This window comes from Ictalurus furcatus, chromosome 9 (assembly GCF_023375685.1).
Source record: "Ictalurus furcatus strain D&B chromosome 9, Billie_1.0, whole genome shotgun sequence".
Classification (NCBI taxonomy): Eukaryota; Metazoa; Chordata; class Actinopteri; order Siluriformes; family Ictaluridae; genus Ictalurus; species Ictalurus furcatus.
Window position 1 is genome coordinate 1,627,648 of NC_071263.1, and position 25,821 is coordinate 1,653,468.

Consider the following 25,821-nt stretch of genomic DNA (forward strand, 5'->3'; position numbering starts at 1 on the left):
ACTGTAATAAAAGTAACGTTATAAAGTTTTAGAGTATGCAAAATATGCCGAAATTAACTGTGAGTAAGTAGTAAAGCACGTGTTATTACACGGAAAGTTTGGATAAAGTCCTCAAAAGTGAGCTATTTGATAAATAAAAACGGCTTGTAACTGTTAAAGACTTTACTTCCGGCATCAACGTGATGACGTAAGAGGGGAAATGGGCGTGGTTTTGTCCATCTGCGGAATGGTCCATGGACCATTGCGGAAGTAGCGGTCATGTGATCAGATGATTTGTTTGTGGCAGTGCAATGAGAGAGAATGAGCAGAAAAACAAACATTTTTGTTTTTTTATTCATTTCGTTACGTGTCCTTGTTTGCTCGGCTGATCAGAACTACTTTATAGATGACAGTGGTGGATTTGGACGGACTTTTGATGGCATCGGGGGTTTGAGTGGTGGTGGGGTAAGAGGGACTTTTATTGGTGCTTTCACTGAAAGCTGAAAGTCTGTATTATATGATCTGTGCATTTTTATTTGGACTTTACTGTAAAAATATAAGAGGCATAATTTTTTTTTTATATTCCCAATTTCAAGAGAAATGGCACATTTTTGCTTCCTGATTATGTCATACCCTGAGTCATATTACTCAAGTTCCTTATTCAAACACATAGCACATGTAGAATCATCTATATTAAATACTGTGTTTATATGTTATCCTAGTTTGTTTGTGGTACATATATTGTATGCATTGGCATTCATGTCCTTGCATGTGCACGGATATTGTACACAAAAGGGGGGGGGGGGTGGAGGAAGGGGGAGGAGCAGGAGTGGGAGGAGGGGGGGGGGGGTGAGAGAGGAAAAAGTGCTGCTGCATCACTCTCTTTAGGTTAGACATTAAGTCAGGGCTAAATGATTATCACCAGGCTGATATCATTTAGGGTGGAGTTTTCCGTGAAGATGTTATATACTTTTTTTATTAGTATCGGTAGCATCGAAATTCTTATAATAATATATAAATAAATAATACTTCACTGTGATTAACTTGTTCACAGGCAACGTCTCGCCTACTCGTTAACTATGCAGAACCGTACAGGAGTCAAATTCTGGATTACCTTTTCAAGGTAAATGCTCTGACCTGTGTGTAATATGTGAGTCATTCTAACAAAAAGTAAATATCAGTAACGTTCTCCTGTTTTTTTTTTTATTTTTTAGCCCAACTTTGGAGCTTCTTTACAAATCCTAAAAGTTGAAATTGGAGGTGATGCACAGACGACAGGTAGGTTTCCAGACGTTGTGTGTGGTCAAAGAACTCAAATGATTTGGAGATGAGCTGCAGGAAAGGCATTACATCGCCACGCTACGTTGTATTGTTTTTCCCTCCAGACGGTACCGAGCCGTCCCACATGCACTATCCGAACGATGAGAATTATTTCAGGGGATACGAGTGGTGGCTGATGAGAGAGGCGAAGAAGAGGAATCCTAACATCACCCTGATAGGTGGATTACACTTTAACGCTTTGATCACTGCGATCAAGAATTACAGGAGTGTTTTATATACCAGTTTATGATATTATCACAATGTTGTAAAAACAGTAAATATATTCTGCCGTGTTCTGCTTTTGAGAAGTTCGTCACTGATGAGTCAGTGGATCTGTTTTACCGATTATATTCAGGGGTGCCAATATTTATGCTTTCACTGTCGCGTGTACATTTTTGACCACTTGTTATGCGGATAATGATGAGGGAGACACCTGAAAATGTGCGTTTTTCCTTCTTCAGTTAAGGCAGTGCTTAAGCGTGAATAAAACTCACCTGTTTGAAAAGCCAGTTCACTGAAGGGGAAAGGACATGGGACGTGAAAAAATTGATCACTGATCACTGTTCAATGCAGGAATAAAAAAATAAAAAATGTCCAGGGGTGGAGCTGGATCTGATCCGAGTGCTCCTATAAGCCTACACAATTCTGTAGAACGCAAAACAACACATTGAACATACTCATCCTGCCTGAAACACGCTAGACCCTTTAGACGTTTTGGCTCGACTCCGCCCAGCTCCGGTCATGTAGGAGGAGCTAGATGAGGTCCGATTCCACCCCATCGACTTTTTGTTCTACAGTGAGGGGTATTTAAAAAAAAAAAAAAGTTTGTGTCAACATTATCTAGCTAAACTTTAACCCGTGCATTCTAATGTGAGCCAATAGAAAACAAGTGGGCGGGACTGTGGTCATTTTGGACAGTAAAAACAGAGGGGCTGCTTGTTATGTGCTTTCAAAAGATCAAAATAAAAGTGTGAGGAGCATTGCGATAATGTACAAATGATTACTGATACCCGTCTGTGTAAAGTAAACTAAACTGTCTATGCGTGATGTTTGAAATAGTTAAATATGTCTGGGTATTGGTGTGATGTAGGCCTGCCGTGGGCGTTTCCTGGATGGGTGGGCCATGGGGAAAACTGGCCTTATCACTTTCCTGATATTACCGCATCTTATGTCGTGTCCTGGATTATTGGAGCGAAGCAGTACCATGACCTGGACATTGATTATGTTGGGGTAACTATTATTATTATTATTATTATTATTATTATTATTATTATTATGAAATAATTAGAAAAGCTGAAATTGAGTACACTGCATTGTTGTACTTATCTGTAACTGTATTAATGATGATGACTGGGTTACTTAAAAAAACATGGCCGCTATCAGCCAATCAGATTTCAGAAGGCATTTCACATTGTTAACAATGAGCTACCACGAAGAAACCTGAACAGTATGTTAATCTATAGTCTATGTAACATCCTTCTGCTTATTATTAATATTAGTGTTAGTATTATTGTTATAACATTTTATTTTTAACTTTTTTTTTATTTTTTTTTATACCCAGATATGGAATGAAAGGAGTTTTAACTGCAAATATATAAAGGTAAGCAGCTCGCTGTAATTCCGGTCGCGTATCTACTCTAGCAGCAGCGTTTGTGTGGATCCTCATCAGTATTTTACAGTTCTTGTATGAGGTATAGTTGTGCAGAATAATTCCAGGTTAAACCCCGGCACCTTGTCATGAGAAAAGTCCTCTTTAGATTTTGTCAGTAGTCGTACGAAATGCTTTTCCCTCCTCTCCTGTGCTGTCGCGTCACTAGATCCTGCGCTACACTCTGGATAAGAACGGTTTGGAGCGAGTCAAAATCATCGCCAATGACAACATGTGGGAGCCAATAACTCTTTTCGTCCTTCTGGATCCTGAACTCAGGAGTGCTGTGGATGTGCTTGGGTATAATACACGCACTCCCACATTATCGTCTTGATAAACACATGGAAACGTAAATAGAAGCGAATGGTTTCTTTTTGAATGTTGAAAGGAAACCAGATCGTCGACAAGGTTGAGCTTTACTTTAAAGAGATGTTTATTTAGCGTTTCTGGAAGGAGTCTCCGGTGTCAGTGGTTTGGAACGGTCTGACGACACAGCTGTGTTAGTTGAGAATTTGATCCTCAAATCTTAAAGCAAGTCAAATGTGCCAGGAAATAATGGCCTGATCCATGTCTCCATGTCTCCATGTCTCCATGTCTCCGCCATTTTATATGAGGAAGGTGTGTCTTTTGAGCCATATAAGAACTTCGAAGGTTTCTAAAGTGAATGATGTTATCTAGCTGCCTAACAAAAATCACATGAATGTCCATATATTGACTCGTACACTATATGGACTCTAAAACATGCCTCCTGCGCTGTTCTGTGCAGTGCTCACTATCCTGGAACAGTCACAGTACCTGAAGCCTTGGTCCTGGAGAAGCAGCTGTGGTCCTCTGAGGACTACAGCACCTTCAACGATGATGTAGGAGGGGGCTGCTGGGCGCGAATCCTCAACCGGAACTACGTCAACGGCAGGATGTCTGCGTACGGCTGCGTTCTTAGATCTTATTCTCGCATCCTGGTAGCGAAGCCAAACAATCGTATTGTACCTTTTCCTTGTAACTAGTGCCCTCTAGTGGACTGTGTTTCAGGTTCATGCTTCAGGTTCACTTTAGAACAGCTGTCGCATGTAATATGAGTGAGCATGCAATAAAATGTTTATGGTTTGGGGTTGGTTTTAAATAATAACACCGATTCTGTTCGTGTCTTGTTAGCACCATTTCCTGGAACCTGGTGGCCAGTTACTATCAGGATCTTCCATTCGGGAGAGATGGTCTGATGACCGCTCAAGAGCCATGGAGTGGAAATTATGTCGTGGAATCCCCTATTTGGATAACAGGTGTTTTAGTATATACACTTTTATTTAAGAGAAAATGACAAATGAAAGAGCACGTCTTTGTCGCTTAAAACAAATATTCCTCTGATCGGTGAAATGTTATCTTCTAGCACACACTACACAGTTTACTCAGCCCGGATGGAAATATCTGCGGACTGTAGGCCACCTGACACACGGTGGGACTTACGTAGCTTTGACGGATCGGAACGGAAACCTGACTATAGTAATCGAGACCATGGTAAGATTTTCTTTCCAGGAGGTTTTGTAATTTACCTTAACTTGTTGGAAATGCATGATTTATTTATTTATTTATTTATTTTCGTTTTGTTTATTCTCCAGACTCACGATCACTCCGTGTGCATACGGCCTCCCCTGCCTCACTATACCGTCACGCCGCAGAAAGCGACCTTCTCTTTGAAGGGAACATTTGTACGTATGATCAAACGTTCGATCATTCGCGTCACGTCTTTAATTCGCGTTCTCGTTTTAATCTCGGAATTCTGTTCCGCGTGCAGGCCTCGGTCAGTGAACTGCAGGTGTGGCATTCGAAGTTCGATTTCGAGACGAAAAAGCCGGTCTTCTTTCAAAGACTCGATCCTGTAAAGGTAAGTTTATATTAAGTAAACACCAGTAATAAATAGTTTTAAAGGGATGGTTTGGTGGGGAAAATATCGTCCAGTTTTCCCATAAACATAGTCGAGCAGCTGAGGTTTGCTTTTTTTTCTTTCTTCTTCTTTCTTCTTCTTTACTTTTGCACTGGAGCTATGAGACTAATATACAGTCAGCTCCAGAATTATCGGCACCCTTAACCTTATCTTATCTTATTTATTTATTTTAACAAAACACGTCACACTTCCTAGCAGCCCTGGAAATACTTATCAGCAAAATATAACTGAAATGTAATGCCGCTGTTTATATTGTACTATGAACTATTGAATATTTTACTTCATGTACAATTTATTTGTTATATTGTACGTTATTTTTGACCCTGTTTAAGCCAAATTCCCGTTAGTCATTCCTAAACATGATGAAATAATACGAATAAAACTTTATTTTTTTTTTTAAATCTTAGAATAGATTTACTTCAATTAACGGTATCTCATATTTTCAGTGTGGGATTCAACTAATCAATGACACAGACCATTTCCCCCCACCCCCCACCCTTATAACTGTCCCCTGCTGCATCTTTACCACGGGTGCCAATAATTTTGGAACTGACTTTAGCTAAGAAATACTGGAAGTCTGTCTCACCCAAAAGCTTTGTGATGTGGTCTAGGATACGGTGGTTATCTTTGAACACGAACAAAACTTCATAATGTAGCTGGACACTGTAACGCTGTAGAGGCGGCCATCTTGGATAATCGTTTTTTTTTTTTTTCCCCTCCTTAGTATAATTTTGTGTTGCTTCACCTCGGCCTCGTCTCCAAAAATTTGAAATTGTCCCAGAAAGCTGAAAGTCATACAGATGATGATGATGATGATGTGTGGTTCAACTTGCTATTTAAGCTTAGATGTTTCTTAATGATATGTGATGTATGATATATTTATGGACGAGAGAGACTTTTGCTGCTTGTTAGCTACAGCCGTGTAGATCCAGTGCAAATCTAAAAAAGCTAACGAGTCCAGACACCAAACAAGTCTTGACTGTTTATATTTGAGGATTTCCAAACCTACAGAAATGTTTCATTTACTTATCAGTTCAATAAGCATTGTAGATATAACGTGCTGTTTTGAAATCTGACCATCACAGGTATCTAATGGGACCTTCAGCTTGGACCTTGATGTTGACGAAGTTTACACGTTAACCACCATTACCACAGGATATAAAGGGAGTTATCCAGAGCCTCCTCCCTCCGCTCCCTTCCCTAAAAAATATTCAGATGACTTCAACGTCAGTACGTGGTCGTGTCTTTCTCCTGTCCGGTTATAGCTTTGCATACAAATCCCTGTGTCATAGAAGCACGTCTCGGCAACTGGGCTTGGGTTTATCACAGCAATTGTACCAACAAGTCCACCGAAAAGGTGGTTCCTATCATCACTATGACTCTATGAGTTCTAGCTTTTCCTATATTATAAAGCGCTGATACTGGAGACTCCTTCCAAAAAATGTTACATAGCTTCCAAATCTTCCAAAAAAAAAAAATTCACCATATCGACAGTCTTCTTTGTTGAATAACAAATGTTTTAAGAAATCCGTTTATTATCACGTGCCGTGTTCACCGTCCAAGTCCCTGTGAAAGAGCTGTTGCTATGGAAACATTTTCAGGGTTGGAAAGGTAGCGTGCGTATTTCAATAGCGCGTTCTTCCTGTCCTCTTTCTAAAAGGAAAGCCGGAGTTCTCCGAGGCGCCGGACTTTGCCGATCAGACCGGAGTGTTCGAATACTTCACGAACCTGACGGACACCGGCGCTCACGGTTACACGCTGCGTCAGGTGCTCACTCAGCGGCCAATCACGTGGGCGGCAGATGCAGATCAAACCATCAGCGTCATCGGAGATTATAGCTGGTGTGTACTGGGATGGTTTTATTCCTCTAATACCAGAGCAGTTTAGCTCTAGCTTGCCACCTGATTGGTCAAAAATCTTTGACTCGAATACAGTCAAAAACACCCCCCCCCCCACCCCCCCCCACCCCCCACCCCCCGGCCCCAAAAAGAAGCCCCTGATGTTCAGAAGAACTTTCTCTTTGGCAGGCAGGATATGAACATCTCGTGTGATGTTTACATGGAGAACGAGTACACCGGAGGTGTGTTTGTGGCAGCGAGAGTGGATAAAGGAGGAGGATCGGTCCGGAGCGCACGGGGAATCTTCTTCTGGGTGTTCGCTGATGGAACGTACAAAGTCACCAATGACCTGAGTGAGCTGAGGGGGGAGGGGTGGGGAAAGCATTTCGCTCTGATCGTATAGGTTTCTTTATAAATGGCTTTTCATTACGTTTTAGAATTCGAATGCATTTGGATACGCTTAGCCAAAGTCGCTCAGGTCTGATTTGAAAAGATCGGATTTCCGTGTCTATACAATTCCAACACAAACAAACGTATATGCTCTTTCAATCTGAAAGGTGGAGAAAGCGTCCTGGCCGAGGGGCTGTCCGGAACCAGAGCTCACGTTTGGTACACTCTGACTCTGAACGTCCAGGTTTGTTGATTTGTTTTGTGTATTCATTAAAAAAAACAAAACAAAAAGAATCCTAAAATGGAGTATGTGTGTGAGCCTGTGTATATTTGCAGGGTTATTACGCCTCTGGAGAACTGAACGGCTACGTGCTGTGGAAGGACGCGATCGTTTTGACACCTAAACACGGCTGGGCGGCTATCGGCACGAGTGCATTCGAACTGGCTCAGTTTGATAACTTCGCTGTTCAGGCAGAGTAACAACACGACACGGACTAGTCTGCGTTTCCGGTATAGAGCAATAACGGGAGGATTTTCTTGCTCTAAATACTGAGAGACGCTGATATTTCTAACAAGGTTGCCTTTTAAAAAAAAAATCCAGTTTGGCGTAGCACTGATGTGGGTACCTCACTGGTGAAGTACTGTTGTGTGTGTGTGTGTGTAAGAGTGAGTGAGTGATTTGTAAATTGCACTGAAATACAGGATGTCCGTGGGAGATTTTACAAATGGAATGCCTTAACAAATATTAAAATATCTTGAATGTGAATTTAAAGCTTTGATTCGAGACTTTTTTCCATTTTGATCATGTTTTGGGTTTTTTTTTTCTGGTCATGTGAGAGAAAAGGATAACATGGCATCGACAGCATGAGGCGGGGCAGTTTATTAAACTGTAGCTATCTGCTTTTAGGCTAGCGTAAGGTTGTTGTATGCCAATTCAACCACACTTTTTGGTGAGGAATGTTTCTTTCGCCATCAACGAGTCCATTCACTGCATACTATACAACAAAAGAAAAAAAAATCAAGGAAACAATGGATTAAAAAAAAAATCCTCTGAAATATTATCGATTGAAGTAATAATAATAAAAAAAAAAGGCATGAACCTCTCCAGATCCTTCACATTTCGAGGTCCACGCTGGTGGACTCTCCTCTTCAGTTCACCCCACAGGTGTTCTATGGGGTTCAGGTCAGGGGACTGGGAGGGTCATGGCAGGACCTTGATTTTGTGGTCAGTAAACCATTTCTGTGTTGATTTTGATGATGTTTTGGATCATTGTCCTGCTGGAAGATCCAACCACGCCCCATTTGAAGCTTTCTGTCAGAGGCAGTCAGGTTTTCATTTCATATCTGTTGATATTTGATCGAGTCCATGATGCCATGTATCCTAACAAAATGTCCAGGTCCTCTGGCAGAAAAACAGCCCCAAAACATTAAAGATCCACCTCCATATTTAACCGTGGACATGAGGTACTTTTCCATATGGCTACCTCTCTGTGTGCTCCAAAACCACCTCTGGTGTTTATTACCAAAAAGCTCGATTCTGGTTTCATCTGACCATAGAACCCGATCCCATTTGAAGTTCCAGTAGTGTCTGCACACTGAACACGCTCGAGTTTGTTTTTGGATGAGAGTAGAGGCTTTTTTCTTGAACCCCTTCCAAACAGCTTGTGGTGATGTCAGTGACTTCAGATTGTAGTTTTGGAGACTTTCTGACCCCAAGACGTTAACTAACTTCTGCAGTTCTCCCGCTGTGATCACTGGAGATTTTTGGTTGAGACGATATAGACACACGTCCAATTCCAGGTCGCTTCATAACATTTCCAGTCGACTGGAACGGCTTAATTATTGCCCTGATGGTGGAAATGGGCATTTTCGATGCTTTTCAATAAATCATACACTGAGTTGGCACTAACTTTGGCTGGAATGTGTGTCGTGTTGTTGGAACTCATCCCATGTGGGAGTGCCTTCAAGGTCGTCTCTTCTGTGGTTCAAAGCATCTGTGTAAATGATTCGTCTGTTGCTCACATGAAGAATGCGACTATCAGTGAGCATTGTTTTAATAGGTAAGTTCAAATACACGTTGTTATAGATATATAGATGTGTGTATATATCCGAGAAACTAACCCATTATTGTTTATAATAAAGAACAGGAACTTCAGAGAAGTCACTGGGTTTATGGTACTTTAAACTGTAGGCTTGGAAGAATAGAATTGCTCATGATTTTTGTTCTGTTTTTGTTAAAAAAAAAAAAAAAACGAACATTGGTGTAATTTAGCATGAGATAAACTGTAATGTTTATAATGTCCAAAGCAGAGAACTGTGTAAAAGGCTGTTACATACAGTATATTTAAGCTAATAAGCTTTTTGTATTTTTTTTTTTTTTTGAAGAGACACTAGAAACACTGTAACTTTCACCTGTTCCTTCATGAAGGTTACACACTGAACGTTCGGTACTTTCTTAAAACGACGGTTTTGTGAACGATGCAATCCTCCGAATACTCTGAATTTCTTTGTCAGTGAGCTAACAATGTACTGACATTCGGTGTTGAAGACCTATAGATAAGTGCAGGTGTTTCCAACCTCTTCTTTCTCAGCTGAACGCAAATGATTAACCTCACTCTTAAAAATAAAAGTTCTTCAATGGTTCTTTACAGCACCGTGGGTTCAAAAACCATGTTTCATTCTATAGGGTTCTTGAATTGCGCTTTATGGTTCTTTGGAGATTAAGGAAGCTCTTTACGGTTCTTCAGAGCAGTGTATTTGTTCCTCAGGTATCATCCCTTAACAGGTTAAAGTGAACCCTATAAGGTTATTTGTAGGACTGAAAAAGGTTCTCCTGGCAACACTCGTAAGAACCTTACTCTGGGTTCTTTAAAGCAGAAGGTTATCTAAAGAACTTGAGAGTAAAAGGTTCTTTGTGGAACTTAAAAGGGTTCTCCTATGCCATCAGGCTGAAATCCCCCTTTTTGGTTCGAATTGGAACCTTTTATTTTTAAGAGTGCTGAATGATTTGCCTTAAATTAAATTAAGTACCCCTGGAGATGCTACATAGCCTGACATAAAGTGAAACCGTTGTTATAAATGGTAAAACTTGATACTTAAATCATGTTACTTTGATATTACTGATAGGTGTTTCTTGCTGCCCAGGTGTGCCCTGTTAAATTGATTCAATTTAATGAATTAATAGCTCCGAATGTCTACATTTGTCGTTAAAAAGGATAAGCCAACATGAAGACCAGAGAGCTGTCTATGGGAGAAAAGCAAGCCATTTTGAAGCTGGGAAATTAGGAAAAATCTATCGGAGCCATTGCACAAGCATTAGGTATAGCTAATACAACAATTTGGAATGTTCTGAAAAAGAAAGAAATTGCTGGTGTACTGACAACCAGACATGGAACAGAAAGATTGTGAGAGCTGTGAACAAAGCTGTGTATAGCACAAACGAATACATTTACCTTGCCATTCCAATAGTTACGGAGGGGATTGTAAGTCCAAAAGTTACAGTACATCAATATGCATGGAAAAGTTAGGTGTGTTCAGAGTCGGGTTACGCACGTGCTCGAGTTGTTTTTAATCTGGGCTTGCCATTCAGATCATTCAAATCACAAGGTTGCCAGGTTTGAAGAAGTAAACACGTAGCTGTTTTTTTCTTCTTCTTCGAAGTTAAATATAATATAAGATTAAAGCAATTTAAAAATGAAAAAGTAAAAGAATAATATGATTATACATGAAAGACAAGATGGCCAGCACTAAAATGAACATCTAATGGGAGTCTAGTATATTACCTTTATATTGCTGCATGAATTGTCCCAGTTGTTAGGACATTAATCAGATAAATTGTGGTTTTATTTAACAATATGGCCGCCACTCTCGTTATTCTGAAGCGTATGAATAGAATACCAGCTAATCGATGAGTAATTACTTAATTTTTTTTTTTTAGCATCCACAGCTTGGTTGTCGACATGCATCCCTCCACCCGCAGTCACTACAGAGAGGAGATGTGTGTTCTTGGCTAGTCCAGAAAACACTGAATGGACCCAGAGAGAAGGGAACATAAGTGGACTCAGTCAGCACTGTGCCAGAACTAACTGCTGCATGGGTTACTTCCGGCTGGAGAGTGGAAAACCAACGCCTGTCCTTTTAGGTAACAATAATGCCTTTCGCTCAGGCCCCCCCCCCCTGCTGATTTGGGTTCATTTGGATCGCTAGTTCACGCAACAAGTCGTTTTTGCTCACCTTTGGAAAGCCAATGCAATCATCAGAAGCTAGCTCGAACCTCCTGTTCATTCCACACAATGGGACAAAAAGACGCTTAAATGAAGTTTTAATTCATACCATAGTACTGTTGAAACCTTGAATCGGTTGGTGAGAAGGTGTTGATTAATTCTCTATAAGAGTAGTTCTGGCTGCAAATCACAGGTTTATACAGGATGAATGCACTCCTTCTAATCGTAAGAGGTAAAGCTGTACTGTAAGTAACATTGTAAGTAAATATACATTGCATATACTTTTGTAAACATCATATAAATCATCTTTGGGGTCATGTAATTCCAAGTTTTTCCACAATTCCCATTTCCAAACAAGTTGAACGAAGCTTTAGAGGTTGGTTAAAACTAAAGCCAAGCAATTCATGTTGAGAAATATCCAATAAGCGATACCATTTTATCAGCAATATATCAAAAAAAAAAAAGTGAGATATTTCACATCAAATTTAACTTGGCAGTTTTTCTCTTCCATATACATCCGTAACTGGTACCAACACGGACATGTCGTCATCTTTATGGACATGATCTTAAAGTTTCAGGGCGTCAAAATTCCAAATTGGAGGTCCAGGTGTCCTGGAGTTTACTGGCTCTTTATATGCACTGTCCCAGGTTAATTTATCCCAAAGACTTGGGTATAGATAGACCACCAACTATCTTCCTGTTGGAATTATGAGTCCTGGTTTATCTTCTCTAATGCTTGATTGATCTTTCTTTCTTTCTTTCTCCCTGTTAAGGTTGTAGTATAATCCGGACCGACTGCCCGAACTTGTCATGCCGTGCATCGATACATTATCCGAACACCATCGGGTGTGTGTGCGGCTCAGATTTCTGCAACGCAAACATCACCTGGAACCAGCAAGCCAAGCAAACTGAATACAAGCACCCTCAGTATACCTCAGGTACTACAGGTATTTTATTTGCATATATACCTTATGCTGTTTGGGAAACATAATAATAGAATTTCCAGTCGTGTTGTCGCCGATCCGGAGAGCATGTACCGGACCTCTTCGCACAACCGTGTACGTTTTTCTTGTGTACGTGTATTCAAAAGTCCGGCTGCACATTTTTCAGTACGTTTATGAATACCGTTTGATAAGCTTCAAATCTTCACAAGTGTCACTTCAGCTCTGTGAAAATGAAGAGAAAATCCTACGCTGTCTCGGTCTGTATAGATCTCCTGAGTGCCAACGTCGTCATTATTCCTTTTGCTGGAGCTCTGATTCTGTTGTTTTCCCTCATAATGGCACTGAAGTGGAAAAATCTCCGTCAGCACTGCAGTAAGAATACAGTTCTTTAAAATGTTCTCATTTCTTTAAAAGAAAAACAAAAAAACAACACCAATGAAATAATAACTCTGTACTATAAATGCCATGATAATAATTGCAACGAAATGTCCTTGTATGGTGTTGTAGTCTTTACTTCTGTATATATTTATAGTTTTATATATAGTTTTTTTTTTGTGATTGTTACGACCAAAAAATGCTTGATTTTACGGCGGGCTTTCTTCAAAATTTGGAGCGCAACTTGCGGAGTCGTACATGTAATTATGTCCAGAAAATAAGTTATATTTCTTCCCTACATAAAGGGTCTGCAGCACCTCCAAACACACATGACATCTCCGAGGTAGCTAATACTGACCTGGGCAAACACCTGGAGATGCAAAAGGTAAAGATTCTGCTGAATTATAAGATCGTGAAATCATCGTTATTAAATCGGCAGTTTTGAGCGCATCGGCGTTATTTGCTTTCGATTTCGATGTTTGTTTATTTTGTAGGTGGTTGCTTGCGGCCATTTCGCCAGCGTATGGAGGGGAACGTTCCGGGGATCGTCGGTGGCCTTGAAAGTGTTTCCTACGGCGCTACAAAAAGAGTTCACTAAAGAGAAAGATGTGCACAAGCTGCCGTTAATGATGCATTCCGGGATTGTAAGGTTTCTTGGAGATGGAAAAATGGGGAAAGAGTTCGTGCTGGTTTTGGAACTGGCAACCCATGTGAGTGAGGATTATATCTAGGGGGAAATCAAGTCAAGGGTAGTTCTTGACGTATTTCACGACCTCGATTTACTCTGTCCTGTCTTCGTTAAGCTGTGCTCAAAAATAACTCTCGCAACATGCAAATAATAGGATGTGCTGGATCAAGTGCTATTTTGTTAAACACTCAGTAATAAGGGTGGAAGCCGTATTGATAAATTCTACCAAATTGGCAATGATCAATGTGATTCAAGCAGCAATATATTGGCTACTCCTATGAGACGTTTACTTCATTGCACTTATTTCTTCTTTTCTTCTACTTTCTATTATCGTCTCATTCCAGTGTCGACGTATTACGCTTGACAACAAAGAGACAAAAAACATCTTTCTTCAGTTCTCATGTTCTATATGTGTCATTTTCCCTGGTATCCAACGGTAATCTGATGGTGCTTCCTTTTTTTTTTTTTAATCTTGTATTTTAGGGTTCTTTGAATGCATTTCTGCGTAGAACAGTGTGTGACTGGGCATGTACGCTAAAACTAGCTCAAACCCTATCACAAGGACTGGCCTATCTGCACACTGACTTGAAAATGAACGGTGAGGAGCTTCAGACCAATATAGTTATCTCATTTTCTTGTCGTCAAGTCCAGAATTATTTAGTACCCTTCATGAGAATGAGCAAATGAATAATGAGTGATATTTTGAGCTAGACATAACACAACCGACCGTGACCACAACTCATTAGTTATCCACCATCCATCCATCTATCTTCTATACCGCTTTATCCTTTTCAGGGTCACGGGAAACCTGCAGCCTATCCCAGGGAGCATCGGGGCACAAGGCGGGGTACACCCTGAACAGGGTTATCCACCACCACCACAATTTTAAGGGATTTCAGAAATCAGAAATGGTTCATGGTGAACATGATTCCAGTTATAGCACTTGGTGAAGTTCACGATTCCAGTTGTACTGTAGCTTTAATGGTGTTGACGTTCAGGTGAAGTTCACGGTCCAAGTTGTAGCACTAGCAACGCTTGGTGAAGTTCACGATTCCAGTTGGAGCACTAATAAAGCTTTATGAAGCTCCAGATTCCAGTTGTACTATAGCTTTAACAATGATAACGTCCACGTGAAGTTCATGAGTCCAGTTGTTCTGCTAATGAGGTTTGGTGAAGTCCATGATGTGAGTTATAGCTGAAATAAGGCTTGGTGAAGTTCAGGCACTGCATTTTGTGGATTGCTCCTGGAAGGTGCAACCTTTTCAGGCATTTTAAAATTTAACCATCCACAGATTCAACTAAACGGTGCACTTTTGAAAACGTGATCTTCGCCTCCTGCCTCGCTTCGTGACAAACTCTCACCTCTGAATTATACAATCATTTCAAGGTGCCAATAATTCTGGACTTGACTGTACTCTTTGTATCCCAAATACATGTTTTGTTTATTTCAATTGTCTTGTAGGAGTCTATAAACCAGCGGTGGCTCATTGTGATCTCAGCAGCAGTAATGTTCTGGTGAGAGCTGATGGTTCTTGCGCTCTGTGTGATTTTGGATGCTCCACGGTGCTCCACCGCCAAGCACTGCAGGGTTATTCCGGCATAGTAGAGGTTTGCTTCACTTCTACGTTATCTAACCATATGTTCTGATTTTGAACTCGTTCTTAACCCACGTGATCCGCTTAATGCGGTTCAATCCTTACGAGTATAGACTAGGGTTACTAGGCATATCGGACAAAATCTGGATTTATGAGATTATTGTATGCAAAGTGAGCGAGTATTACTTCAGGGTCGCATAGACTAGTCAACGTATACATTCTCTGGTCACCGGACAGTAAAGAAACGATTTAAGACGTTAAAGAAACCTCCCAAACACTGCTTGCATTCTCCATCCGGAGGAAGGCCGCTCGTTGAGCTGTAAGCAGGACTATAAGCAGTCGACGGACATGAGCTTCCATGCTGCGCGCGCTCACGTCCAGAACGAATGTATTTCAAGAACTGGTCCATCGTAAATAGTATATGATACACAGGTTTATATTATGCACAGATTTATTTCTTTTTTTTGATGCCGGAAATGTCATTTACAACCTGTGTATGTTTGTTAATTGCTGTGAAGTTCACTTTGACCCGTTATTTGCTGCTCAGCATTTCACCGGACTAATAAAATAGCCTAAAAATAACGATGTCCCGAATCATTTTTGTCGCTTAAACTACGGAAAAGATGACGACTTTTTTTTTGAATGCGTGAAAATGGAATCCTAAGCATGTCCTCTTGACACTTGGCAGGGTAGAATTCAGATGGGGACTCTGCAGTACATGTCACCTGAGATCTTGGAGGGATACGTTAATCTGAGCAGCGGTCGCTGCTTGCTGCAGGGAGATGTGTATTCCTTTGGACTACTGCTCTGGGAGTTGCTGATGCGTTGCTCTGACCTCTGCAAAGGTATAAATTCGCATTTTAAAAAAAAATAGATGCAGATAGAAAAGGAAAGAAAAAAAAAAAAAGGCTTTGAGGACCATCTAAATTCAGTTTATACAGTGGACAATGACTGCAGGGGAAAAAAAAAAACACCGAAGACAGATGCTTTGGTTGTTTTTAGTGATGCCACAAAGCAAAATACTGCAGGTGTTAATTCAACACTGTGGATTTTACTGTGTACAAAGTGTGTAGCTGCTGAAATTAAAAACATTGCTCTCTGGAAGATTTTAGTCAATTCAAGAAGGCCTGATGGTCATTTCATCAACTGGTTATCTAAAACAGCCTAATTAATTATATTACTGTATTACTGTAAATACAACAAACGTGGAAAATGCTACCTACAGAACATTCCGGACACGTTTTTCTAAGTTGCTGAGCATCTGACGCTTTCATGCAATTCATCATTTCTAGGTTCTCCTGTTCCAGAACATATGCTGCCTTATGAGGCGGAACTGGGACGCAGTCCTTCCCTTGAAGATCTTCTTACGTTTGTGTTGGAGAAAAGATTGCGTCCAACTGTACCTCATTTGTGGGCCAGAATCTCCCAGGTACAGTACACAGCAATATTTATGCACGGGAAAGTTAGGCATATTCAGAATCCGGTTACGCAGCCACTTAAATCAGTTTTCTGACGAGTAAAATCATCCGTGTGTAGTTCACGCCTCCGAGGTTGACCGATTTTTCTCGACTACGTGTGTCCGATATGGTGGATTTTTTTTTCTTTTTCAATATTCACTGCCTTTAAGCCTGAAAACAACTGGAGGATCGCAGGTTACTCTCGTGACATCTTTTTTAAAAAAAATAAATATCATGAGTTGTTTCACTATGAATAGTTGTACTGTGAGACCAGTTTTGACTGCATCGCCTCCGTTTTGCAGGGACTGCTTCTCCGTGAGCTCCTTGAAGATTGCTGGGATCACGATGCCGATGCAAGACTCACAGCAGAGTGTGCGGCCAACAGATTAGCTTCTTTAAACCTCCTTTAAACCTCTGATTCTGCTTTGTAAAAATCCAACGTGTGCAAATGTAATGTTGGCGAATATTAGGTTCGCTGATGAACTGATACTAGTGAGTGTGACGTGTAGCACATTTCTGTGAGCGTTCATATTCGCTTATATAAAGAAAATCATCAGGTCAGGTATTTTGCTTTTAATCTCTGCAAAACACTCACCGTTTCATATTAACACAAAAATCCAACGTAGAATTAGCGGAGGTGTTGGTGCATTTATTGGATCCAGATTTCCAGAATGCAGTGCAGCTTATGCAGTACGGTTTCTCGAAGCTTCTTCAGACGCTTCTTCACGCCGCTTTGCTCGATGTTCTAACATTACTGGAGCTACTGGGTGCGTGGTCCTCTGCTGCCTTTACTCTGCGAGGATCTTCTGATTTAATATCAAGGTCGTGGTTCAAGACGCACACCGCACGCCGTGTCCAGTGTCACGTGATCTTCATGGTGTAACGTCTCTGAATGCAGAATAAAGAAATAACCCTCACTGCTTTGCCGTCTTTTCATTTATTTGAAGTCATTTTAATACCGTAATAATGGAATCTAATAAAAACGACCCAAACATCAATTCCATTTTCGAGCTGCAAACGAAGAAGTTGAGGATCACGGTGAATCTATGAACACTGGGTGTGAAGCGGGAACAGCGGTCCAATGCAGTACACTTTCATACACTTATACACATAAAAGCGGTAAGTAGCTATAGAGCTCACTAACAGGCGTGCTTTGGGAAGGTGGGAAGAAACCAGAGAACCCAGTGGAAACCCACACGAGGTAAATATGGGAAAACAAAACCGCAACTTCACAGGATTGACGTAGGATTGACCAAATAGTGTGATTTATGTATATATATAATGTATGTGTGTGTGTGTGTGTATATAATGTGTGTCTATATATAAAGTCAAGGCAGACTGGAAATTAAGTCTTTTTCTTTCTTTCTCTTTGTTATGTAAGACGTCGTTTGTCACACAGTCCCAGCGGAAGTCGTCTCCTTTCGAATCGAATCTGTTTCTCTTCATTTTGAGGAATCGACTCCGAAGCTTCTGTCCACTTAATGCTTGGAATCAAAGAATCGACTCTTCAAAGAATCGGCTCCCAGCTCTAGTTGTCGGAGCAACGGAGCCTGAACAAACTATAAACAAAAAACAATATGGCTGCCGAAACGAAGAAACCCTCTCACCCTCACCCATCCAAACGCGTTTTTATCAATAATGTAGACAAATATACCTCAAAATATATCGCAGAGGTCAGTTTTCTTTTATATTTGAAACCTTTTTGTAAGCTCCATAGAAGTAAATTAGGTGTAGTTCGCTTACTGTGTAACGTTAGATAAGCAGCCAGTCTCTCACACCTAAATATATACAGTACTAATTCAAATCTCATCATTTGAGTCTGTAATAATTCTAAAGAAATGATGAACAAACTGAAAACAACTCTTTACATTAATGATTCATTTGGATTAGTATTAAAAACGGACACCTCCAAAATCCCTAAAGATGAATTCCTGTCAATTCTTAAACTTGCACTCGAATATTTATTGAACACTTAACAGCGCTAAATAGATCTTTTGAATGGTTTTAACAACAGCGATCAAACGTGTCTTGTTTATAGATTAGTTCGTTCCGATCACGCAATCCGTGCGTAATTGTTGACGCGGTAAAGACGTGTTTATTTAACGTTCATGGAAGGAGTCTCCCGTGTCAGCGCTTTGCCATCAGTCAGACCCGTGGTAAAGCTATAGCTTTATAACTTTGAGTCTTCCGACATCTTCTGGACAGACGTTTGCGCTTTGCGGTTTCTCTGGAACGTGACGACCTACTTTTAATTTTTATTTTGAGAAAAAAAAAATTAAAAAAAGCGAGACAGGGAAGGCCGGAGAGGACGGCTGATTGTTTCGTGGACGTTTTTTCGAAACGTTAAACGTAACTATAATGGATAAGAATGACAGAGTGTCGTTGTTTAAATGAAAATTTGGTCGTGTTCGCAAATTGCAGCGGTGTAAGCGGAATAAAACGCTTCAGGACGTGCTGATATTGTTTGGGGGGGGGAGGGGGGTTCAACTTTGTGTATTTTGTGTGTTTCAATATGTTTAATTGTATTTTTCTTTACTTTTAACATTTCTTTCTAATGCACAAAGTTTTTATCCTCGTGTGTTCCTGGAGTGGCCCATGTTCCCGACCGGTCAGAGGATGAGGAAGAAAAGCAATCATCCCAAGGACGCACTTTTCAGATCGTTGGAACCGTTTCGGGGAAAACCGAAGAGAAGTCCCGGTTTGCAGTAGAAGAATATACAGTGAGTGAAATATCTAAGGCTGTAGTTAACCCGGCGATGTTCCTTTATTTACTACTTTACCCGTTTCCATAGAACTTAACACGTGAAGAGCTTTTCCGTCACCTGATGGAGTCGGACGTCGTCGTTTATAACGTTTACAACGAGCGTACCGATCAGATCGAAGAAGCCTCTTGGGCGGTCTCAGGTATCTACGATGAATATTTTGGCTCGTATGAACTGTTTTTTCGAACATTTTATGGAGAGTTTTGTCTTTGTGTGTTTGTTTAAAGCTCTTCACAAGGACATCGATGCATTTCCTGGACCAAAGACGTTCATCTTGATCTCCTCGGTCATGACGTGGGCGCTGACTAAGACACTGGATGCAGTAAGTGTGGAACTGATCGTACTCTACTATGAACTTATCCATACTACTTCTGAGTACATTGTGTTTTTATTGACTTACAGGATGATCCAGAGGTTCCTTTTACGGAAGAGGACTACAGGAGACGCAAACCGCACGGCAACTTTAAAGATCACATCGCTGTGGAGAAGCTTGTGGTTAAACTGGGAAAATCTGTGAGTGCGGCTGTTTTATTTTGTACTATTTCTTCAAAGTTTTACGTGCTCGTCTTGCTCGCTTTCCTTATCGTTCGAGCTTCACAGTATCGTATCATACACTCCAGAACCAGTCGCAGTTCTCGACTTACGTGGTTGCATCTGGACTGCAGTACGGAATGGGCGAGCAAGCCTTTCATTTCTTTTTCAAGGTAAATCGAGACGGTTTCACCTTTCACACGTTATCCTTTCACGCCGTACCCGTGTTGCTGCTGTAATTGGGCGTTTTAAGTTTACGTAGGAATTCTATCATGTATCTTTTTTGACTCACTGATTCACGATTAATCAGCGTCCATCGATGTGTAACCGAGCGTTTGTGACACTGCTCTCTTGTAGACAGCGTGGCTGGGAGAGGAACGGGAAGTGCCGGTCTTCGGAGACGGGTCCAACATCGTTCCTGCTATTCACATCAGTGATCTGGCACGGTCAGTAGTGTTTGGAAAAGCGAACGATTCTTTTCGAAGTGAATTGATTCGTAAGCACAAATGAATCAAAAGTGGCCCTTTTTTTTAAATAAAAAAACAATCAGATCCGACCCCAGGTGAAGGAGCGAATGTGGGTTACTCTACAGATCTTCACTGTCATCTGTTCAATCTTTCTGGATGAAGCCTGTTCAAATCTTGAATGAATCACAACTCATACGATTTGATTCGCTTAAATGTGTAGTTCAAAAGAATCAAATCACCAAGTGAATCGTGTTAAATATGGTGATGTTTTGTTTTGTTTCCTGACAGATTAATGACGACTGAACATTTGTTCTGGGTTTTTTTTTTTTTTTTCCTCAAAGGATTGTGCAGAACGTAATCGACCGTAAGCCGAAGCCGCGGTACTTTCTCGCAGTGGACGAATCACAGAACACCATTGCTGACATCATCAGAGTGAGTTTCCCTAATGGAAGTAATCATATTTGATATTTTTTGACATATTCTCCTGCTTCTCAGTCCTTTTTCGTTTTATTTCCAGGCAATAGCAGTAGCGCTCGGGCCAGGAAAAACCCGAAACGTTCCGAAAGAGGACGTATTTCTCACAGAGGAATTGACGGTACGTGTTTTTGCGAATTATATTAAAAGTGCGATTCTTTTGAAAAAACATGAACTGCAATATCGATGCGATAAGACGGAGTTCACTAGTTTCTTCATAAATTTCTGGGCGGGAAATGAGCACCGCCCCCAGACAGATCATAAGATTCTTGGCCCCGCCCCTTTTCCTTATAAGGCAAATCACAACACTGACCCTTGTGCGGCGAAAATTTCGAACGCTCACCAATGTCGATTGTTTTAATCGCAGTTTGCCTCAAATTCAGCAGAGAGCGCTAATCATTGCGAAAAGTTCCTTTAATTACAATAATAAACCAATTAGTGCAAGAAGTTGCTGTAACTATCACTTTGCTGGCCTGTTGATAATGGCCAACACATTATGTTTTTGTTGCTGTTGTTTCTCAGCAAGCAGAAATTGACCATTTGTTCATCAATCTTCGAATGGAAGCCATTTTCCTCGCAGACAATTTCACTATCAACTGGGTTTCAAAGAAAGGCATTGTCGAGAACATCGACCACGTCGTGAAGGAATACAAGCTCACCCGAGGCCTGCTGGTAAATCACTGACAAAGTGTGACTGTTAGAATTATTAAATATGTCCATATTACTGTAATAACAAGCAATGACGGATGGCTGGATCGATGATTGATTGATTTGATTGATCGTTTTTGTTTTTTTCTTTTCAGCCTGTTCGCATCTGTCTCTTGGGACCTCCTGCGGTCGGGAAAAGCACCGTCGCTGAAAAGATATGCAAGCACTATAAACTGCAGCATGTAAAACTCAAAGAGACCATCGCGGAGACTCTCGCTAACCTGGTACGCGTCACGCTAGTGCGTTTAGGAATAAGGGAACCTTATGTACTATGTACGTGAACAGCTGACAGGTTTTGCTAGGCGAGTGCTTGGATTTTTCGACAGTATTAACGTTTCACCGTCGGTTGCGTTCAGGAGTCGCGTGTCCGCATGGAAGACGGTAACGAGGACGACGAATCGCAGGAGCTTTTGGAGACACTGAAGAGGAGCATGGAAGAAAACGAAAATGGTTATGGACGGATATTTCGTACCAGTGCCTAATGATATTCCTGTCCTGTTTTTATGGACAGTGTTTTAAAAAAAAAAAAAAAAAAAAAAAAAAAAAAAAAAAAAAAGGAGTGTATTCTAAACTTTATCCAGATGAGACCGGGAATGAAAACTTTAATGGACGTGTATCGCTTCTCGATTCAGGTCGGTTGGATGAGCAGTACGTTCTCAAAATCGTGAAGGACAAGCTGAAGACGAAAGCGTGCAGAAATCAAGGCTTTGTCCTGGACGGCTTTCCGAAGACGTACAATCGAGCTAAGGAGCTGTTTTCTGGTAGGACGATTAATTAATCCGTTTAATTTGAACAATCCGTTCCATTTGGTTTTAATGTTGTTCGTTATATCGCGCAGCCGAGGATGATGAAGCTACAGACGAGCGCTCGACCAGTGTCAAAATCATCCCAGGTGTGTAGATTTATAAGAATGTAAATGCAGGGAGTTATGTTGAGTCCAATGCTGGTTATGCTAACTCTCTTGACTGCTCCTTTACTTCTGTGTGTGTGTGTGTGTGTGTGTGTAGAGTTTGTGTTCTTTCTGGATGCCACCGACAAGTTCCTGAAGGAACGTGTGCTGAACCTGCCTGAGAGCGTTGTGCAGAGAACGTCACACTCCTTCGATAAGTTTCTTCCACGACTGGCTGCGTTCAGAAAAAACAGTTCAGAGGATGAAACCGTGATAAACTACTTTGATGAGCTGGAGATTCACCCCGAGCGTATAGGTAGGCGTCAGAGATAGACGTCAGTACAGTTTCTCTACTGACACGCTCTTCTTTCAGGTATCACCAGAGCTGAAATTGAACTCGTTTGACAGCGATTCAGGTTGTTCACTAGCCGAACCATATGAAATGTATAATCATTCATCCGTATCGTCACAAGCTTGTCAGCGTTTTCCTTGCCATTGCAGTTCATGCCATGAACAGCAGAGGGCTCTAAAATCACAAAATGCAATATTTTACATTCCATTATTCTAGAGATCAACGCCGATGACCCAGAGAACATTCCGGTGATGGAGAAGGTGATGGAGAGCGTGGGGAAGGTCAGGAACTACGGTCCCGATGCAAAGCATTTGGAGGAGGAACGGAGGCAGGCGGAGATCAGGCTGAGGGAGGAAGAGGAGGCACGCCAGGCCGAAGCCAAGCACAGGGATGAAGAAGATGAGGAACGGAGAGCGGAGTGCTGGGAGGAATGGGTACAAACACACACTACACTGGGGTTTGGATTCATTCACTAAAGACCACTAGGGTTCTTGTCATGAAGTGATGAGTGATACTCAGATATTTAGAAAGACCCAGTATACGCTATATACCCAACGGTTTGTTTACACCTGACCATCATATCCAGATGTGCTTCCTGAACCCCACATTCCAGATTTAGCCGTTATAATGCGCTCCACTCTTCTGCGAAGTCTTTCCACTAGATATTAGAGCGTGGCTGTGCACAAGAGCGTTAGTGAGGTTGAGGTCGGGTACTGATGTTGACGTGAGGAGGCTTCAGTTCCAGTTCATCCCAAAGGTGTTCAGTAGGGTTGAGGTCAGGGTGTTCGAGGACACTCGAGTTCTTCCACCTTCTTCCAACCTTACCACACCACGTCTTCACGGAGCTCGTTTTGTGCACAGGAGCATTGCTATAACGGAACAGGTTCGGGGCCTCTTAGTACCAAGGAAGGATCATTGTAAATGTAAAGCTACAGCATCCAAAGACATCTTGTACAATTGTGTTCTTCAAACTTCATGATGACAGTTTGAGGAAGAACCGAATATAGGTGTGAGGCTCAGGTGTCCACAGACCTTTAGTGTATCTCTGGCTCTGTTACATCACCCTGAGACATTACTCGTCCTGGCGACAGAAATCACCCTCACCAGAGTGTTATCGTAGCTCTAGCCGGCCACTTCCTGGTTACTTCTTACTTTTAGAGGATATTAGACCGTCTTCAGCCGAGTCCTGTATGGCACGCGACCCGCACTTGTGATTTGATTTCGTCCCTTGTGTGATTCAAAGTGCGAGGCTCATTTCATTTAGTTGAAAAGAAAAAAAAACGAAACCGAAAAATCGAAAGAACATTAGGCCACACCCACTTCCATCTTCCATCATCAGCAACTTCGGCCGGTTTCAAAACGTTTACTCGGGTTAATTACACGAAGGTTCGATGTTCCTACGTTATCCAAATGTTCCCGTGAGATTTTCCTCTAGTGTTGCTGTTTCGTTTTGCCGCATCGCTGCATGCTCGCCTCTCTGTGTGTGTGTGTGTGTGTGTGTGTGTGTGTGTGTGTGTGTGTGTGTGTTTGTCAGAATCGGTGCCTACAAGAAGTGAAGCAACAGGAAGAGGAGCTGTTAATGAATGAAGAAGAATCTGCCAGGCAGTATCTGATGTCCACCGTGATACCCGTTCTGTCTCAAGGCCTGTCTGAGTTATACAGAATCCAACCAAACGACCCAATCGACTTCCTGGTAGGTTTTCGCACTCTTCGTCGACCCTGTGTTTCAATATATACCGTGTACACCGTGTGAGTGAATATACAGCGGTATGTATTTTGTATGAAAACACTGCTTTCTCATTATCTGTTATGTTTCAGGCTGAATATCTCCTCAACAACAACCCAGAAATGGAATAAAGCACAGAAGGACCGTCGTGGTATAAAGAGAAATAAAACTACAGGACGTGATGTTTTCGGGGAAAAAAAGCGGCCCGGCCGTCGATGTGCAATTACACGGGAAAATAAAATGTCCTTACAGTCAGCGAACGCTGATTGCAAACTTTCTGACTTTGCTGTTTGTGTACCTGTCCATTTAAAAGCTTCCGCAACCAACGATAAAAGCCAGCTGCTAATTAAAAGTTCATTAACGATAATGTATTCGGGAGCGCCCGATAACTAGGAAAGTAGACGCGGCATGGCGTAATTGCCTCGGTTTGCTGTACAGTTCCAAAGGATCGATGGAACAAATGGCGGATAATTAAACATTTTCATACGCGAGTCGGCGAGCGGAAAATTAATTACGCGGGTAAACAAAAATGATCCCATTTCCGCAAACGTTCGTTCGTTCGTTCGTTCGGTCCATTGTTTCGGGAAGTCGTTAGTCCGTGGCGCTGAACGTTCTAATAAACGTGAGTCGTCGTTAAGAGTCGGTACTTTAATGGACTCGGGTGTTGTCATCGTCTCGTGTGGAACCGAAAAAGGTCTTTGTACTCCCCGTGTGTTTGGTGTGTGAAGACGATCACACCGTCTAAGCCAAATGAAGAAACTTCAATCACTTCAGTCGGCGTATTCGCGTCGTCTGTAAAAGTGTAACACGAATAAGCGGCGGATCGTGTCACACAATTCCTCCTGTTTGTGCGAGGCCCGGCTTTCCACGTGCGTTTGTTTACGTCCTAACAGCGTGCCGTTATTTTAGTTCTTATCGTCGCTTTGTTTGTCTAATGTGTACACCTGTTCTGTGTTATTCCCTAAATGAGCTGTATTTATTACACCCTGCCGTCTCCGTTCCTCCTGGCGAGGTCTTTCCTCGGACGTCGTGCCGTTCTGAGCATTGCTTCTCAGTGCATATCGCTCGTACTTGTATTCTCAGTATGGCTTTCTGACGTACGGATTCCCGTATTTCCCAAAATACGGAATTCCCACGCGGAATTTACGATATTGTACGTATTCTAAAATGGTGTATTTTTTAAAAAAAAATATATTTTTGCGTAGATGTTGTGCTGTACAGTATGTTCTGCGTATTTTAACACGTTTCTGTTAGGTTGCCAGATGTTTTGCTCGACTTCTGGAGCAATGCTATTGATTGTAGGAGTCGCATCCATCGTATGCCAAGCGTTCTTTAATCAGACTGGCGTGCTAAGGGTCGGTAGGCGTTATTGTCCATTTGAAGGCGCTGTAGCGCGGTACTTAAATCAAAATGACATCAGTTCTGAAGTACTGAACGCGATAGAGATGATGTCTAATGACACGTGAGGCTACTTGACGTCTTGAACGGTTATCTATCGAACAGATCTTTGGATACT

General features: G+C 41.5%; 3 protein-coding genes across 4 annotated transcripts; all 3 read left to right on the forward strand.

Moving 5' to 3' along the window:
• The first annotated feature begins 251 nt into the window (after positions 1 to 251).
• Positions 252 to 7,880, forward strand: galcb (galactosylceramidase b). Its single transcript, XM_053632496.1, has 17 exons — positions 252 to 444; positions 1,034 to 1,102; positions 1,194 to 1,257; positions 1,365 to 1,478; positions 2,390 to 2,529; positions 2,861 to 2,899; positions 3,117 to 3,247; positions 3,714 to 3,869; positions 4,100 to 4,224; positions 4,332 to 4,459; positions 4,561 to 4,650; positions 4,737 to 4,826; positions 5,972 to 6,116; positions 6,547 to 6,727; positions 6,914 to 7,077; positions 7,282 to 7,358; positions 7,451 to 7,880. The coding sequence occupies exons 1-17, from the start codon at positions 301 to 303 to the stop codon at positions 7,592 to 7,594; spliced, it is 2,001 nt and encodes a 666-aa protein (XP_053488471.1). The 5' UTR covers positions 252 to 300; the 3' UTR covers positions 7,595 to 7,880.
• Positions 7,881 to 11,044: 3,164 nt separating this feature from the next.
• On the forward strand, positions 11,045 to 16,806 carry LOC128612496 (anti-Muellerian hormone type-2 receptor-like; the record flags this gene model as incomplete). The annotated part of the gene is made up of 10 exons (XM_053632758.1): positions 11,045 to 11,255; positions 12,111 to 12,275; positions 12,549 to 12,653; positions 12,962 to 13,041; positions 13,151 to 13,366; positions 13,828 to 13,942; positions 14,807 to 14,952; positions 15,628 to 15,784; positions 16,232 to 16,368; positions 16,699 to 16,806. Coding segments are annotated over 10 exons (1,440 nt in total), but the record flags the coding sequence as incomplete, so codon positions are not given.
• A 1,138-nt stretch (positions 16,807 to 17,944) lies between these two features.
• On the forward strand, positions 17,945 to 25,488 carry LOC128612375 (adenylate kinase 7). 2 transcript variants are annotated; one of them, XM_053632494.1, is made up of 18 exons: positions 17,945 to 18,069; positions 18,961 to 19,116; positions 19,189 to 19,300; positions 19,386 to 19,480; positions 19,561 to 19,671; positions 19,779 to 19,862; positions 20,047 to 20,135; positions 20,498 to 20,588; positions 20,674 to 20,751; positions 21,153 to 21,302; positions 21,434 to 21,562; positions 21,695 to 21,788; positions 21,971 to 22,099; positions 22,177 to 22,230; positions 22,346 to 22,543; positions 22,796 to 23,013; positions 24,114 to 24,272; positions 24,398 to 25,488. In XM_053632494.1, exons 1-18 carry the CDS (start codon positions 17,974 to 17,976, stop codon positions 24,434 to 24,436), a joined length of 2,082 nt encoding a protein of 693 aa, XP_053488469.1. In that variant the 5' UTR covers positions 17,945 to 17,973; the 3' UTR covers positions 24,437 to 25,488. The 2 variants fall into 2 exon arrangements, with proteins under 2 accessions (XP_053488469.1, XP_053488470.1); XM_053632495.1 differs by lacking the exons at positions 24,114 to 24,272; positions 24,398 to 25,488 and adding an exon at positions 23,230 to 24,106.
• Positions 25,489 to 25,821: the final 333 nt, after the last annotated feature.